Source organism: Zonotrichia leucophrys, chromosome 26 (genome assembly GCF_028769735.1).
Source record: "Zonotrichia leucophrys gambelii isolate GWCS_2022_RI chromosome 26, RI_Zleu_2.0, whole genome shotgun sequence".
NCBI lineage: Eukaryota > Metazoa > Chordata > Aves > Passeriformes > Passerellidae > Zonotrichia > Zonotrichia leucophrys.
This window is the reverse complement of record NC_088195.1, coordinates 3,060,335-3,075,954: the sequence shown is the minus strand read 5'-3', so window position 1 is coordinate 3,075,954 and position 15,620 is coordinate 3,060,335. Positions and strand designations below refer to the sequence as shown.

The window sequence follows — 15,620 nt, the reverse complement described above, 5'->3', positions numbered from 1 at the left end:
CCAGGGAATCAGGATAAACACCAGGAACGGGATAAACCACACAGGAATGTGGGTAACATCTAGGGATTGGATAAACCAGGAATGATTGAGATAAACCAGGATTCAGGGATAAAACATCAGGGAATCAGGGATAAACCAGGATAAGGCAATAAACCAGGAATCTGCAGGAATAATAAACTACACCAGGCAATCAGGGATAAACCAAGAATCAGGGATAAACCATGCCAGGGAATCAAGGATAAACCATGCCAGAGAACCAGGGATAAACCACACCAGGGAATCAGGGATAAACCAGGAATTGAGGATAAACCAGGAATCAGGGATAAACCACACCAGGGAATCTGGAATAAACCAGGAATCAGGGATAAACCACACCAGGGAATCTGGAGTAAATCAGGAATGAGGGATAAATCATGCCAGGGAATCTGGGATAAAACAGGAATCAGGAAATCTGAGATAAACCAGGATTCAGGGATAAATCATGTCAGGGAATCCGGGATAAACTGGGAATCAAGGATAAACCAGGAATCAGCGATAAACCACGCCAGGGAATCTGGGATAAACCACGCCAGGATCCAGGTTAAACACCCAAGAGAGGGCAGAGGTGGCACTGAGGTGACAACAGCGGCATCAAGGTGACAACGGTGGTGTTAAGCTGAGAACTTAAGTGGGTATTTAGGTCTAATGCCAACAAAACCCGGTTTTGACACTGAATTTTGAATTTCACCATGGTTTTAAACCGGTTTTCACACTGAATTTTGAATTTCACCATGGTTTTAAACTGGTTTTCACACTGAATTTTGAATTTTGCCTCGGTTTTTCCTTGCTCGTCCCACCTGATTTAAATTCTGCGACTGGAATAATCTGGTGAGCAGGAAACCTCCTCGGAGCACACAAATGGTTTTAATTTCCTTAATCTGCTTATTTTCCTTAAATTTCAGCCTCGTTGCTCCCTCAGCTTGGCAGGAAGTCCCATCAAAGTGAGCAAAACTCACCTATTTTGTGCTGTACCTTGTGTTTGGAGTGCAAATTTCTGTGATAAGGGAGTAAATGACTTAAATTTTATAAATTTTTGTGTTTTGACAGCAAAATTTTATCTTTTTGCCTCATCCTCACCCCAAACCCCACGGAGAGGGTTCCTTAGCTTGTCCAGGAGGTTTGGGCAGCACCTGATATTTCCAATACATAAAATTGATCCAAATCAATTAAAATTTATACACCATGACTGTCATGTCACTATTATCAGTGTCCAAAATCTGGGTGCGAACCAGTTAAAAATATTCACTTTTCAGCTTCAATCCAACCCCTGAGCTCTCACAATTCCTTTTAAAGCAATTCCAAGTCCCTCTCATGTTTTCCTTGGCTGTTTTCTCCCCTCATCCAATAAATTTTACCAGATCCCACCCCAGGGGGGTCGGGAATGGTTTTATTCCCACCGGATCTGGGCAGGATTCACTTTCCCCACTCAGAGCCATTAGCTGGGATGGGGGATGGAGGGAAGGAGAGAAAACCCCATTAAATCCCAGCTCTAACCAAATCCCAGCTCTGCCAGCCGAGCCTAAAGAGGGGAGAGAGCCGCCCTTGGTTCCCTCAGGGCTCCAGAACTTCCACTTAAATTTGATGGATGTTCCACAAGGGGAATTTTATCTGATTATGGGGCTGAGATTGGGGCTCTGGAGGCTTTTAGGGTCAGGTGACACCCATGGGGTGACAGGGAGGTGGCACCAGGAATTTTATCTGATTATGGAGCTGAGATTGGGGCTCTGGAGGCTTTTAGGGTTGGGTGACACCTGTAGGGTGACAGGGAGGGGATACTGGGAATTTTATCTGATTATGGAGCTGAGATTGGGGCTCTGGAGGCTTTTAGGGTTGGGTGACACCCATGGGGTGACAGGGAGGTGGCACCAGGAATTTTATCTGATTATGGAGCTGAGATTGCGGCTCTGGAGGCTTTTAGGGTCAGGTGACACCCATGGGGTGACAGGGAGGTGGCACCAGGAATTTTATTTGATTATGGAGCTGAGATTGGGGCTCTGGAGGCTTTTAGGGTTGGGTGACACCTGTAGGGTGACAGGGAGGTGGCACCAGGAATTTTATCTGATTATGGGGCTGAGATTGGGGCTCTGGAGGCTTTGGTAGGTGCACTTGGGACAGGAGTGCACAGAATTTTCTGATTATGGCTGAGATTGGGTTCAGTGTACTGGTGACAGGGAGGTGGCACCAGGAATTTTATCTGATTATGGGCTGAGATTGGGCTCTGGGCTTTAGGGTTGGGTGACACCTGTAGGGTGACAGGGAGGTGGCACCAGGAATTTTATCTGATTATGGGCTGAGATTGCGGCTCTGGAGGCTTTTAGGGTTGGGTGACACCCTGTGGGTGACAGGGAGGTGGTACCAGGAATTTTATCTGATTATGGGGCTGAGATTGGGGCTCTGGAGGCTTTTAGGGTCAGGTGACACCCATGGGGTGACAGGGAGGTGGCACCAGGAATTTTATCTGATTATGGGGCTGAGATTGGGGCTCTGGAGGCTTTTAGGGTCAGGTGACACCCATGGGGTGACAGGGAGGGGATACTGGGAATTTTATCTGATTATGGGGCTGAGATTGCGGCTCTGGAGGCTTTTAGGGTTGGGTGACACCCATGGGGTGACAGGGAGGGGATACTGGGAATTTTATCTGATTATGGGGCTGAGATTGGGGCTCTGGAGGCTTTTAGGGTTGGGTGACACCTGTAGGGTGACAGGGAGGTGGCACCAGGAATTTTATCTGATTATGGGGCTGAGATTGGGGCTCTGGAGGCTTTTAGGGTTGGGTGACACCTGTAGGGTGACAGGGAGGTGGCACAGGAATTTTATTGATTATGGGGCTGAGATCTGGGGCTCTTCAGGTGATACCTGGGTGACAGGGTTACTGAATGATTATGGCTGCTGGGTCTGAGCTTACACACCCATGGGGTGACAGGGAGGGGATACTGGGAATTTTATCTGATTATGGAGCTGAGATTGGGGCTCTTCAGGTGATACCCGTAGGGTGACAGGGAGGTGGCACCAGGAATTATATCTGATTATGGGGCTGAGATTGGGGCTCTGGAGGCTTTTAGGGTTGGGTGACACCCGTGGGGTGACAGGGAGGTGGCACCAGGAATTTTATCTGATTATGGGGCTGAGATTGGGGCTCTGGAGGCTTTTAGGGTTGGGTGACACCTGTAGGGTGACAGGGAGGTGGCACCAGGAATTTTATTTGATTATGGAGCTGAGATTGCGGCTCTGGAGGCTTTTAGGGTCAGGTGACACCCATGGGGTGACAGGGAGGGGATACTGGGAATTTTATCTGATTATGGGGCTGAGATTGGGGCTCTTCAGGTGATACCCGTGGGGTGACAGGGAGGTGGCACAGAGGTCCCTGCACTCAAAAATCCCCCAAAGCTGCCCCTGTTGAGCTCACACAGAAACACAGAGGAGCAAATCAGAGCTTCACCCTCAGCGCAAGGAGAGAGAGATCCCAAAATCACGGATTGGTTTGGTTTGGAAAGGATCTCAAATCTCATCCAGTCCCATCCAGGGACATTTCTACCATCCCATGAAGCTCCAAGCTGACCTTGGACACTTCAAGGGATGCAGGAGCATCCACAACCTCTCCGTGCCAGCACTTCCAAACACTCTGAATGAGGAATTCCTTCCTGAATCCCATCTCACCCTGCCCTCTTTTGGTAAAAAACCATAAATTCTACAAATTCTCCTGCTCCAGGGCACACAAGGAATGTCCCTCCCTTGGGACAGCCCCCAGGTCACTTCAGCGTTTGGCCACTTCCACCTCTGCAAGAAAACCTCAGTGGCCATCACTGTCCTGCACTCCTGGTTTTTGGGATTCCCAAATTCAATTTTTGGGCTGTTCCATGGCTTGTTCTGATGCCATTTTTGGGTTCACCAGGGCCTGTCACAATGTCATTTTTGGGGGTTTGCCACATCCTGTCACGATGCCATTTTTTGGCTATTCCACAGCCCATCATGATGATGTTTTTGAGATTTTCCAGGCCTGTCTTTATGCCATTTTGGTGTTTCCACATCCTGCCATGGTGCCATTTTTTGCCTGTTCCATGGCCTGTCACGATAAAATTTTTGGGTTTGCCACATCCTGTCATGATGTCATTTTTGGGCTGTCCCATAGCCTGTCATGATGATATTTTTGCAATTTCTCAAGGCCTGTCACAATACCATTTTTGGGGTTGCCACATCCTGCCACAATGCCATTTTTTGGCTATTCCATGGCCTGACATAATACCATTTTTGGTGTTTGTCACATCCTGCCACGATGCCATTTTTGGGGTTGCCACATCCTATCATGGTGCCATTTTTGGGCTGTTCCATGGCCTGACATAATGCCATTTTTGGTGTTTGTCACATCCTGCCACAATGCCATTTTTGGGGTTGCCACACCCTATCATGGTGCCATTTTTGGGCTGTTCCATGGCCTGTCGCAATACCATTTTGGGGGTTTGCCACATCCTGCCACGATGCCATTTTTGGGATTGCCACATCCTGCCACAATGCCATTTTTGGGCTGTTCCACGGCCTGACATAATACAATTTTTGGTGTTTGTCACATCCTGCCACAATGCCATTTTTTGGGTTTGACACATCCCTGTCCCCTCGGCCGAGCCGAGGGCTGCCCTTACCTTCGTCCAGCAGCGCCGGTGAATCCTCCATCAGGATCTCTCCCTCTCCCACCTGGGTGCGGGCGCGGAGCCTGAAGCGGTAGCGGGAGATGGGGTCCGACCTCTGCAGGGTGAACCTCGTCTGGTTGGGGGACAGGTTCTCCACCACCGTCCTGCCCATCCGGGACCCGTTAACTGCAGAGGGAAGGCAGGGCAGGCCGGCCTCAGGAATTTTGGGGTGTCCAGTTCATCCCTCACCCCTCAGGTGGTCTGTGAGGTCACCACGAGGTCACTGAGGGGCTCAGAGCTGTTGCTGCTCTTGAACGTGGCCAGGTTGGGGCACTTGGTGACACCCTGGCTTGGGGACCTGCTGGGGGGGGACCTTCAGGTGCTCTCTACTGCCCCAGGCTCTGGGGTATCGCTTCCTAAATCTTGTGTTTGGATGAGCACCAAACCAACTCTGTCTGCGCCTAAAATCCTCCTAAATTCAAGATCCAGCTGATTTTCCCTCAAAAACTGAGTCTGGGGAGCTGCTGAGCACCCATCCCCTCCTTGATTAAGTGGAGATGTCTCCAGCTTGTCCCCCCACCCTGGAGAGATTCTGTGGGGCTCAGAGCTGTTAAATACTCCCAGTTTGGGGCACTTGGGGACACTCAGGTAGGCAGTGAAGGCTCAGGGTCATTCAGGCCCTGGATATCAACCAATTTGTGTTGTGTGAGCACAAAAATGCCTCAGGCTGCACCTAAAATCTTCCTAAATCTGAGATAAAACCAATTTCCTTTCAAAAATTGAGTCTGGGGAACTGAGCACCCACCATCCCCCTACAGATGGCCAGGACCCCTCCCAACACCAGTTTGTCCCACCATGGGATCTCCAGTTCCTCATGGATCTGGCACAAAGCAGGAAGGGAAGGATTTCCTGATTTATCGGCGGGAGGAAGGCGCGGCACGTACAGGGTGTGTATTGGAGGGTGTATCCCGTGATGATCCCGTTGGGGTGCTCGGGGTGATCCCACTCCAGGTTGATGATTTCCAGGTTGGGCTGTCGGATCCGCAGGTACCTGGGGGCGCTGGGCACTTGGAGGGGAGCGGGGAGGAGAAGGGAGAGAGGAGAAAACACACACGGGGTAACGAACCTGGCGCTGCTGCGCCCGCCACGGGCCCGGCCACGCCATGGCCGCTCCGAAATCCCCACACAGACACACCCTGAATGGATCACACAAGGATTAATCCCAAAATTCAGGAGCCAGGTGAGGCTTTTGGCCAAAAAAATCCCGTGGGATTCTCCAGTGGGGCCACAGGAATGCAGCTCCAACCCTGCTGCTCCTGTTGGACCCAAACTTCCCGGCCTTCCTTACGCTCCCCTCCCATCCAAAGGTTGGGAAATTTTCATCCCAAAAATTTCTCCCTTATCCCAAAAACTTCTCTAAACTCCAGCCCTACTTCTCCTCTTGGACCCAAATTTCCTGACCTCCCTTACACCCCCAACCCATCCCAAAGATTTCTCTCAAAAGCACAAGAAGAATCCCCAAAACTTCTCTAACTCCAACTCCACTTGGACCCAAATTTCCTGACCTTCCTTACATCCCCACCCATCCCAAAGATTTCTCTCAGAAGCACAAAAAGTATCCCAAAAACTTCTCTAACTCCAACTCCACTTGGTCGCAAATTTCCTGACATTCCTTACATCCCCCACCCATCCCAAAGTTTCCATCCCACAGATTTGTCTCTTAGAAGAACAATAAATACCCCCAAAAAATCCTCTTAACTCCAGCCCCATTTCTGCCCACTGGAAACAAATTTCCCAACCTTCCTTACACCCCCCTCCCATCCCAAGGTTTTCATCCCAAAGATTTCTCTCTTAGAACCCCCAAAAGTGGCTTTTCTTATCCCAAAAAACCACTGGGAAACAGAATTCCGAAGATCTCTGCTTCCCACTGCTCCTCACCCTAAGGAATGTTTGGTGTTATCGCTGCTTTAACTGCTGAAGGAAGGAAAGAATTATCCAGCCTGGAGTTAAATTATTCTCCTGATTTCCTCCTAATTGCGGTGTCTTAATTGGGGGAAGAGAGATGGGAGAGTTCAGGGATCTATTTTTAGTTGTTCAGGATATCCTTCAGCCTCCTCAATGTCAGTTTGAGTTGATAAAAAGGCTTGGTGGTGTAGGAAAAATAAAATCTGCCATTTTCCTCTTGATAACAGTAAAATTTGTAATTATTAATTAATGCCACCCTCATGTCCTTATCATCACCCCAAATGTCCAAAGCCACCCCAGATCCCCCAGAAATAAAGATACAATGCCCCTGCCTGCAAAATCTTCAGGAATTGAACCTTTTCGTCTGAAACAACCTCAATTATCCACAGAAAATCCTTAAAAAATTGGGATTTTCCCAAGGAATTGTGAAGGAAGAGACAGCGCTGAAAGGAAGAGAAAAGGGGAGACCCCAAAATATTTTGGGACAAGACTTGCAAATATTTTCTTGCATTTTTGTGACCTTCTGTGCCTGAATTCTCTCCCGTGCTGTAGGAAAAATCACTCCCAGCCGTTGGAATTGCGGCTCCAACTCGGAATTATCGGCGTGTCTAAAAATAACTCCTGTGCCAGCGACAAAATTAAACCCTTTAGTTCATCCTTGACACAAGAACGAGGTGCTCTTGCCTTAAAAGCCTGGCAGTGATTCCTGAAGGTCCTGGGAAGGTTTTCCTGCCTTTTCCAGGATGGATCCTGTCACCCTGTTTTTTTAAGATTTTCTAAGCCTTCTGATGTCGACATTCTTGTATTGAACTTTCTCACACACTTTCTGTAAATAACTCATTGTTTTGCATTTCTTTATGGAGGAGGAGAACACTGATGGGCTGTTGGTTTGTCCAGTGTCATTGGAGAGGTGGCACTGTCACCCTTCCAATCCGCTGTCGCTTTTAGAAAACTATAAATGTTAGAGTCAGAAAATAAACTTTCCCTCTTCTTTCACCTTGAGAACAGCAGTGTGAGCTTTTGTTCTTTCGTGTCCTATAGTGACAGGATCCAACCACTGCCACGTCCCCAAACCGCAGCTCAGGGGCAGCTCAGGCAGGAAACCGAGGGCGCTGTGCTGTGCCTAGGAATGGACTTTGCAAATATTTCTCTTGTTCAGCCCAAAATCTTCTCGGCTGAGATGTCCAGACCCCCTAACTGAGGGATTTTTGGGAATGCTGAACGGATTCAGGAGCCAACTCCAGCTGTGGCTTCAACGTTGCCACCGACGGCGACAGCGCCAAGGGACGCTCGGCTGAAATCCCTCCTCAGAGGGATCCCAAAGAATTCCCAGTGGGAACATACCTCCTTCAGGGGTGGGGAATTCCTTCATTTCGCTGCGGGGCCCGTCCCCCCGGCCGTTGGTGACCACCATCTCCAGCTTGTAGTTGCTGTAAGGGAACAGCCGGGACACGATGCCCCGGTTGCGGTCTCCAGGAAAACTCACAAACTGCCGTTTTTTGGAGACCCACAGGTTCTTCAGCAAGCTGCTGTCTCTCCAGAAATAGGCCTTCAAGAAACAGGCAGGCCAGGTGAAGCTTTTTTTTTTTTCCCCCCCGTTAATAAAGGGGTTTTGGGGGTTTTTAGATGTTAAAAAGCAGAATTTTGTCTTTAAGGTGGGAGTTTTTAGAGGAATTAGTGAAGCTCCGTGAGGAAAATCTGGATGTTATCCAAGGAAGAGGCTGAGCAGGGGCTTAAGAGCTTCCCAAAACATGGAGCAAAACCACTGAGCTCAGACTAAAGCTGCTCCTAATTCTCAAATATTAAAATCCAAGTGGTTCTCCCTTTCCACTCGCAATGGACAAGGAAAGGTGGGACACACTCAGGCATTAATAAAATCCTGAATTTGGGAAATCTCCCATTCAAGCTCCTGACTGTAAATCCTATTTCATGCAGACACAACAATCCATTCAGAAAATCCCTCAGAATCAGGAAAAGTGGAGCCAGCAGACGATTGGGCAGGGAATGCTGAGATTCTTTGCCAGATGTGATGTTTTGGGAATGTTTTAATGCCCAGGGAAGGGCCCTGCTCAGGTTTTGGCTTGGTTTGAATGGTTCCATCCTCTGGGCATCAGCAGCAAATATAAATATTAGATATAAGTCTGGAAAGACTGATAAATATAAAATATAAACCTGGAAAGACCTGGAAAAGCACAGATCCACGCTGGCTTTAGCTCTCAGTTAGTCCTGACTGCAGGTTTAGGCTTTGCAGGGGTTGTTGGTCAGTAAAAAAACGCTGTCAGTACTTTGGGGATGACACAAAACCTGACCTGGTTGGGGTCACTCCCTCAGAGCCCCTTTGTGCTCCATGGCCAGGACCATCCCAACCCCTCCCTGTTTCCTTGGAGAATCCCAAATCCTGCAGCAAACCCGGAGGAAGCAACAGGAGACATCCCCGACCCCATCCTGACACCCCAAAGAGCAAATCCTCCATGCTGCCCCAAACTCAAAGGCTCCTGGTGACCAGAGGAAGTTTTCTGTCATCCCCACACCCGGCAGCTCCATGCCCTGGGAGCCAGCTGGGAATTTCGGGAGGTTTAGCTGTGTTAATGGTCAGTGCTGGGCGGGGGTTTGGGATTTGGGGAGTTTGGGATTTGGGGAGTTTGGGATTTGCCCCAAACCCAAAGGCTCCTGGTGACCGAAGGAAGTTTTCTGTCATCCCCACACCCAGCAGCTCCATGCCCTGGGAGCCAGCTGGGAATTTCGGGAGGTTTAGCTGTGTTAATGGTCAGTGCTGGGCGGGGGTTTGGATTTGGGAGTTTGGATTGGGAGTTTGGGATTTGCCCCAAACCCAAAGGCTCCTGGTGACCAGAGGAAGTTTTCTGTCATCCCCACACCCAGCAGCGCCATGCCCTTGGGAGCCAGCTGGGAATTTCGGGAGGTTTAGCTGTGTTAATGGTCAGTGCTGGGCGGGGGTTTGGGATTTGGGGAGTTTGGGATTTGGGGAGTTTGGGATTTGCCCCAAACCCAAAGGCTCCTGGTGACCAGAGGAAGTTTTCTGTCATCCCCACACCCAGCAGCGCCATGCCCTGGGAGCCAGCTGGGAATTTCGGGAGGTTTAGCTGTGTTAATGGTCAGTGCTGGGCGGGGTTTGGATTTGGGAGTTTGGGATTTGGGAGTTTGGATTTGCCCAACCCAAAGGCTCCTGGTGACCAGAAGGAAGTTTTCTGTCATCCCCACACCCAGCAGCGCCATGCCCTGGGAGCCAGCTGGGAATTTCGGGAGGTTTAGCTGTGTTAATGGTCAGTGCTGGGCGGGGGTTTGGGATTTGGGGAGTTTGGGATTTGCTCACTCGGTACTCCTTGAGCTGTCCCTGGATGGTGTCCAGGTGCACCCGGGTCCAGGTCAGAGCTATGGCAGTGCTGTTTAACACTCTGATCCTGACATCCGTGGGCGCAGCCTTGGGATCTGGGTGGGCAGGGACAAAGCAGAGTGGCCATTAGGAACCTGGCATGACCCTGGAGCTCGGACGGATGGACAGCTGGACAGCTGGACATCCCCTGCTGTGCTTTTCCCATCGCAAATCCTGTTAGCAGAATCCCCACAGTGGCTTCACCTCTTCCGTGGGAGGAAAATAAATCCGATTTCACAGCTCCGGCCATCAGGAGAGCATTCCTGACCCAGCTAAAAGGGGAAATTCCTGCTGCAGGGAAGGATCTGGCTCACCTCCCTCTCCAGGTGAGGGATCCCAGCACGCCCAACCCTCTCCTTCCTCACCTGTCCCAAAGTTGGACCCCAAAGATCAAAAAAACCACCTCATTTCCATATTTTTAATTAGAATTTGGTCAATTTGGACCCCAGCTCATCCAACCCTCTCCTTCCTCACCTGTCCCAAAGTTGGACCCCAAAGATCCAGAAAAACCTCATTTCCATATTTTTAATTAGAATTTGGTCAGTTTGCTGTTGATCCAGTTGGGATTTTACCTCCTTTCTACAGCTTCTGCTGTGTGGACAGATCTGGAGTGAAGCAGCTCAGATTTGACTATTTTTGGGACAAGTTTTTGTGGATTTTTGGGATCTTTAACCCATCCCACCCCTCAAACAAAGGCAGAAGTTTTGATCTTGCTTTGCCTCCATACAACACACACACATTTGGAGGCTCATCCAGATCCTCCCAAACCTCCAAATTATTGCAGGAATTTCCAGAAGAAATTTTAAAAAAACCCTGGGAGGGCATAGAAAATGGATCTTTCCCAGTAACAACCCCTGAACTGGGTTCAGTTTGCTTCCAGTGATTTGTCTTCCCCTGATTCCCAGTTTTTAGCCCCCTTTTCCTTGCCCTGTCTCCTCTGGGAGTTGCCCAGCTGGAGGAGGTGTTTTCTGTGCCATCCCACCCCAAAATTCCAGCTTTACATCCAATTTCCATGCTCTGTTTGTCCCCCTTGGCTTCGAACCTGGGGTCATGGATGGTCATCTGGTTTGTCCCAGAATTCCAACTTTACTTCCAGTTTTTGTGCCTTCTTTGTGCCCTTTGGCCTCAAACCTGGAATCTCCTGCCTCATCCACCTTCCTTCTTGAAAAATCCTGAAGTCCCACAGCCAGGGAGGCTTCCATAGCCCAGGTGGCCACAGAGAGGAACCCCTCCCATAGCCCAGGTGGCCATGGACAGGGACACCTTCCATAGCCCAGGTGGCCATGGACAGGGAGATCTTCCATAGTCCAAGTGGCCATGGACAGGGACACCTATCATAGCCCAGGTGGCCGCAGACAGGGAGATCTTCCATAGCCCAGGTGGCCACACATAGGGGCACCTCTCAAAGCTGAGGTGGCCACACAGAGGGACACCTTGTATAGCCCAGGTGGCCACAGACAGGAACATCTCCCATAGCCCAAGATGACCACAGACAGGGACACCTTCCATAGCCCAGGTGGCCATGGACAGGACCAACTTTTATAGCCCAGGTGGCCACAGACAAGAACAAATCCCATAGCCCAGGTTGCCATCGTCAGGGACATCACCCATAGCCCAGGTGGCCACAGACCAGAAGATCTTCCATAGCCCAGGAGGCCATAGGTAGGGACACCTTCCATAGCCCAGGTGGCCATGGATAGGGACACCTCCCATAGCTGAGGTGGCCACAGACAGGGACAATTTTTATAGCCCAGGTGGCCACAGACAGGAAGATCTTGCATAGTCCAGGAGGCCATGGATAGGGACACCTTCCACAGCCCAGGTGGCCATGGACAAGGACACCTCCCATAGCTGAGATGGCCACAGACAGGGACAATTTTTATAGCCCAGGTGGCCATGGACCAGAAGATCTTCCATAGCCCAGGTGGCCATGGACAGGGACACCTATCATAGCCCAGGTGGCCACAGACAGGGAGATCTTCCATAGCCCAGGTGGCCACACATAGGGGCACCTCTCAAAGCTGAGGTGGCCACACATAGGGACACCTTGTATAGCCCAGGTGGCCACAGACAGGAACATCTCCCATAGCCCAAGATGACCACAGACAGGGACACCTTCCATAGCCCAGGTGGCCATGGACAGGACCAACTTTTATAGCCCAGGTGGCCACAGACAAGAACAAATCCCATAGCCCAGGTTGCCATCGTCAGGGACATCACCCATAGCCCAGGTGGCCACAGACAGGGACAATTTTTATAGCCCAGGTGGCCACAGACCAGAAGATCTTCCATAGCCCAGGAGGCCATGGATAGGGACACCTTCCATAGCCCAGGTGGCCACAGACAAGAACAAATCCCATAGCCCAGGTGGCCATGGACAAGGACACCTCCCATAGCCCAGGTGGCCACAGACAGGGACAATTTTTATAGCCCAGGTGGCCACGGACCAGAAGATCTTCCATAGCCCAGGCGGCCATGGATAGGGACACCTTCCATAGCCCAGGTGGCCACAGACAGGAACATCTCCCATAGCTGAGATGGCCACAGACAGGGACAATTTTTATAGCCCAGGTGGCCACAGACCAGAAGATCTTCCATAGCCCTGGTGGCCATGGATAGGGACACCTTCCATAGCCCAGGTGGCCATGGACAAGGACACCTCCCATAGCTGAGATGGCCACAGACAGGGACAATTTTTATAGCCCAGGTGGCCATGGACCAGAAGATCTTCCATAGCCCAGGAGGCCACAGACAGGAAGATCTTCCATAGCCCAGGTGGCCATGGACCAGAAGATCTTCCATAGCCCAGGTGGCCATAGGTAGGGACACCTTCCACAGCCCAGATCCTCCAAGCCTTCTCCAAATTAAAACTGGATTTTTGTCCCAAATCCCTCAGTGCCTCGCCCACATCCCAAGCACGCTTTGCCCTCGGATGGGCCCATCCCCAAAATCCCACCTGCGGCTGATGGAATACTCACAATCCTCCCCGGAGTATCCGATGTAGGTGTCGGGCTCGGGGGCTCTGCCGAAGTCGTTCTCAGCCTGCACCTTGATCTCGTAGGGGACGAAGATGGGCGTGTTCCACACCACGTGCCGCGCGCTCCGCACCGTCTCGTTGTACCAGCTCCCGCGCGGGTCCCGCCGCCGCCACCGCACGATGTACCTGAGGTTGGGCCCGTACGCCTGGGTTGCGTTCAGAGGCTTCGGTGGGGCGAAACAGAGAAGAAGAATGAGAAGGAGGAAAAAAAAATTTAAAAAAATTTAATTTTTCTGCCAGGGATATCTCATCTCAAAGTTCCGCTCAGCAGTGGGGTTGTGTTTCAAGCTCCATCAGCAAATCCCAAAGGAGGGTGATGTTTTGCTCCCAGGGAGAGGCAGAATGAGTTCTTGCCCTCCAGAGCCATGGCAGGGTCGGGAAATTTTATTCACAAAAATCCAAGATTTTATTCCTGGAATGGTTTGGGTTGAATGGCATTTAAATTCCAAGCCCCTTCCATGGGCAGGGACACTTCCACTAGCCCAGCTTCCTTATCTATATATAATATAAAATAAATCAAATATGTGCATAATATCAGATTATACAATATATATTCCATATTTACTATCCCCATACTCCAGCCTCTGTTCCCGCTGCCATTCCAGCTCTCCCCACGGCTCATCCCTGATTTGTGGCTGACACCTGCTGGTGCAGGGAGCAAAGCAGGAGCGGCCCCGTAAATCCTCTGAGCTGCTCAAGGACTCGACTTCATCCTTGGGAAGCCGAGTCTGGAATCCGGCATCTTTGGAGGCCATGTCTTTGAATTATTTTATTTTCAATTTTTTGAATTATTCTTTTTATCACAGCACTAAAAATGGCTTTTCTTGTACCTCTTGTGTTTCATTTCATGGAATCCTGGAGTGGTTTGGGTTGGGAGGGACCTGAAATCCCTTTGCATTCCACCTCCATAAGCAGGGACACTTTCCATGATCTCAGGTTGCTCCAACCTGGCCTGGGACACTTCCAGGATTGGGACAACCATGGATTTTCTGGGAATTCCATCCCAACCCCTCCCCACCCTCCCAGTGAAGGATTTATTCCCAATATCCCACCTATCCCTGCCCTCTGGCACTCTGAACCCATTCCCCCTCATCCCACAGCTCCATCCCAAAAGGCATCCAAGAAGAACTCACTGTCCACGTTATCTCCATGTTGTTCTTTTGGGTCCCTGCCCCTTGAACTCCTGTTGGATTTATTTCAGGACCTGAAATTCACATTGAAAACCAAAAACAATGAATTTTTCAATGTGAAAAATCAACCACTGAGGGGTTAAAACCCTGCAAGCCGAAAGTCCTTCCAAGGCAGAAGTTAATGGCCTGATTTTTCCAGAAGTTCCCATTCAGGTTAATGGGACACGAGACTCTCAGTCCTCTGGAAAAACCAGGCCATTTATTTAGGAGCCTCTTTTTTGTCCCCTAAATGTCCTAAATCTTTGAAAAGGAACCATTGTGGAGGGAGCAGAGTTTGTCACTCTGAGCCTGAATCACGGCGGGCAGTGTCGGGAGCCAACACTAGATGCCAGCAGATCCTCCAAAAACCGCCCTGGAATGGGTAAAGGGAGAAATGCAGCAGAAATGCTGAGATTCCTGTGAGTTCCTCATGTGGAATTTTCCCAAATATTCTCTGACAAAGCACTGGACAGACAAACTCAAATCTTGGTTGTGGATTTGGAGATTGTTTTGTTCTTTTGTCACGGAATTTGGGTGGGAAGGGATCTTAAAATCACCCAATTCCACCTTTCCCTAGCCCAGGCTGCTCCAAGCCCCATCAAACCCGGCCTTGGACGCTTCCAGGGATCCAGGGGCAGCCAAGTTTTTTCTGGATAATCTGTGCCAGGGCCTCGCCACCCCCACACCATCAACCAGCTTTAACAGCAGCCAATAATTAACAATATTTGCACTCAAGTCTGATTTTCCTACAGATTTCTGAGCTTCCTGTAGTCTGAAAGGACTGGAAAGATTCCTTTAGGATTCTTCCCTTCGGGGAAAAGAATTAAAACCAGGTTTTTCTATAACAAATGACTGACTTTTGCATAAACCTCTGCGTTTTGCTGCCCCTGAAGGACACCACCCCCAAGCTCGAGAATTCCACACGGAAAATTCCCCACGCCGCCCTTACCAACCTATCCCTGGGATGGAGGGAGGAGCCTCCATGGAGAGGGGTGGATTCCAAGGCCCCAAAAAAAAAACCAAAAAAACCTGGGCAAAACTCACGTGCCCCGTTGGTCTGGTAGCGCTCGGAGGGCGCGCTGGGCACGCTGCTGCCCACGTCGTTGACGGCGATCACCCGGAATTGGTAATTCACGTACGGCGACAGGCTCAGCACGGCCGAGTTGACGCTGCCGGGGTACCTGGAGTGGTCGTGCCACACTCCGGGCTGGAAGCGATCCTCCTCGAACTGCACCACGTAGCCTGGCAGGAGCAGGGAGAGGCGGGTTGTGGGATCTCAGGATCTGAGTCCTGAGATGCCGGGCCCCCGAGACCACCCTTGGGGGGCCCGGGAGTCCTGGAATGTTGCCAGAAGTGTCTGGTGGCTGGACTTTGACCCTACACGGGAGACGACA

At 50.4% G+C, this 15,620-nt stretch overlaps 1 protein-coding gene across 23 annotated transcripts in view; it reads right to left on the bottom strand.

Annotated features, from left to right (window-relative positions):
* Positions 1-15,620, bottom strand: part of NFASC (neurofascin) — a 108,313-nt gene that overhangs the window by 38,508 nt on the left and 54,185 nt on the right. For 18 of the 23 annotated variants that reach the window (XR_010442819.1, XR_010442822.1, XR_010442823.1 and 15 more), the window contains 7 exons: positions 15,271-15,468; positions 14,191-14,261; positions 12,999-13,221; positions 9,961-10,076; positions 7,974-8,178; positions 5,609-5,731; positions 4,677-4,850 (listed from right to left, as the gene is read on the bottom strand). Coding sequence is in view for 2 of the 23 variants with exons in the window: in XM_064732911.1 (XP_064588981.1) it covers positions 4,677-4,850; positions 5,609-5,731; positions 7,974-8,178; positions 9,961-10,076; positions 12,999-13,221; positions 14,191-14,261; positions 15,271-15,468 (1,110 nt within the window). In the remaining 21 variants the exon portion in view is untranslated. The remainder of the gene's footprint in view (positions 1-4,676; positions 4,851-5,608; positions 5,732-7,973; positions 8,179-9,960; positions 10,077-12,998; positions 13,222-14,190; positions 14,262-15,270; positions 15,469-15,620) is intronic. The other 5 variants (XR_010442830.1, XR_010442837.1, XR_010442838.1 and 2 more) reach the window with 1 other exon arrangement.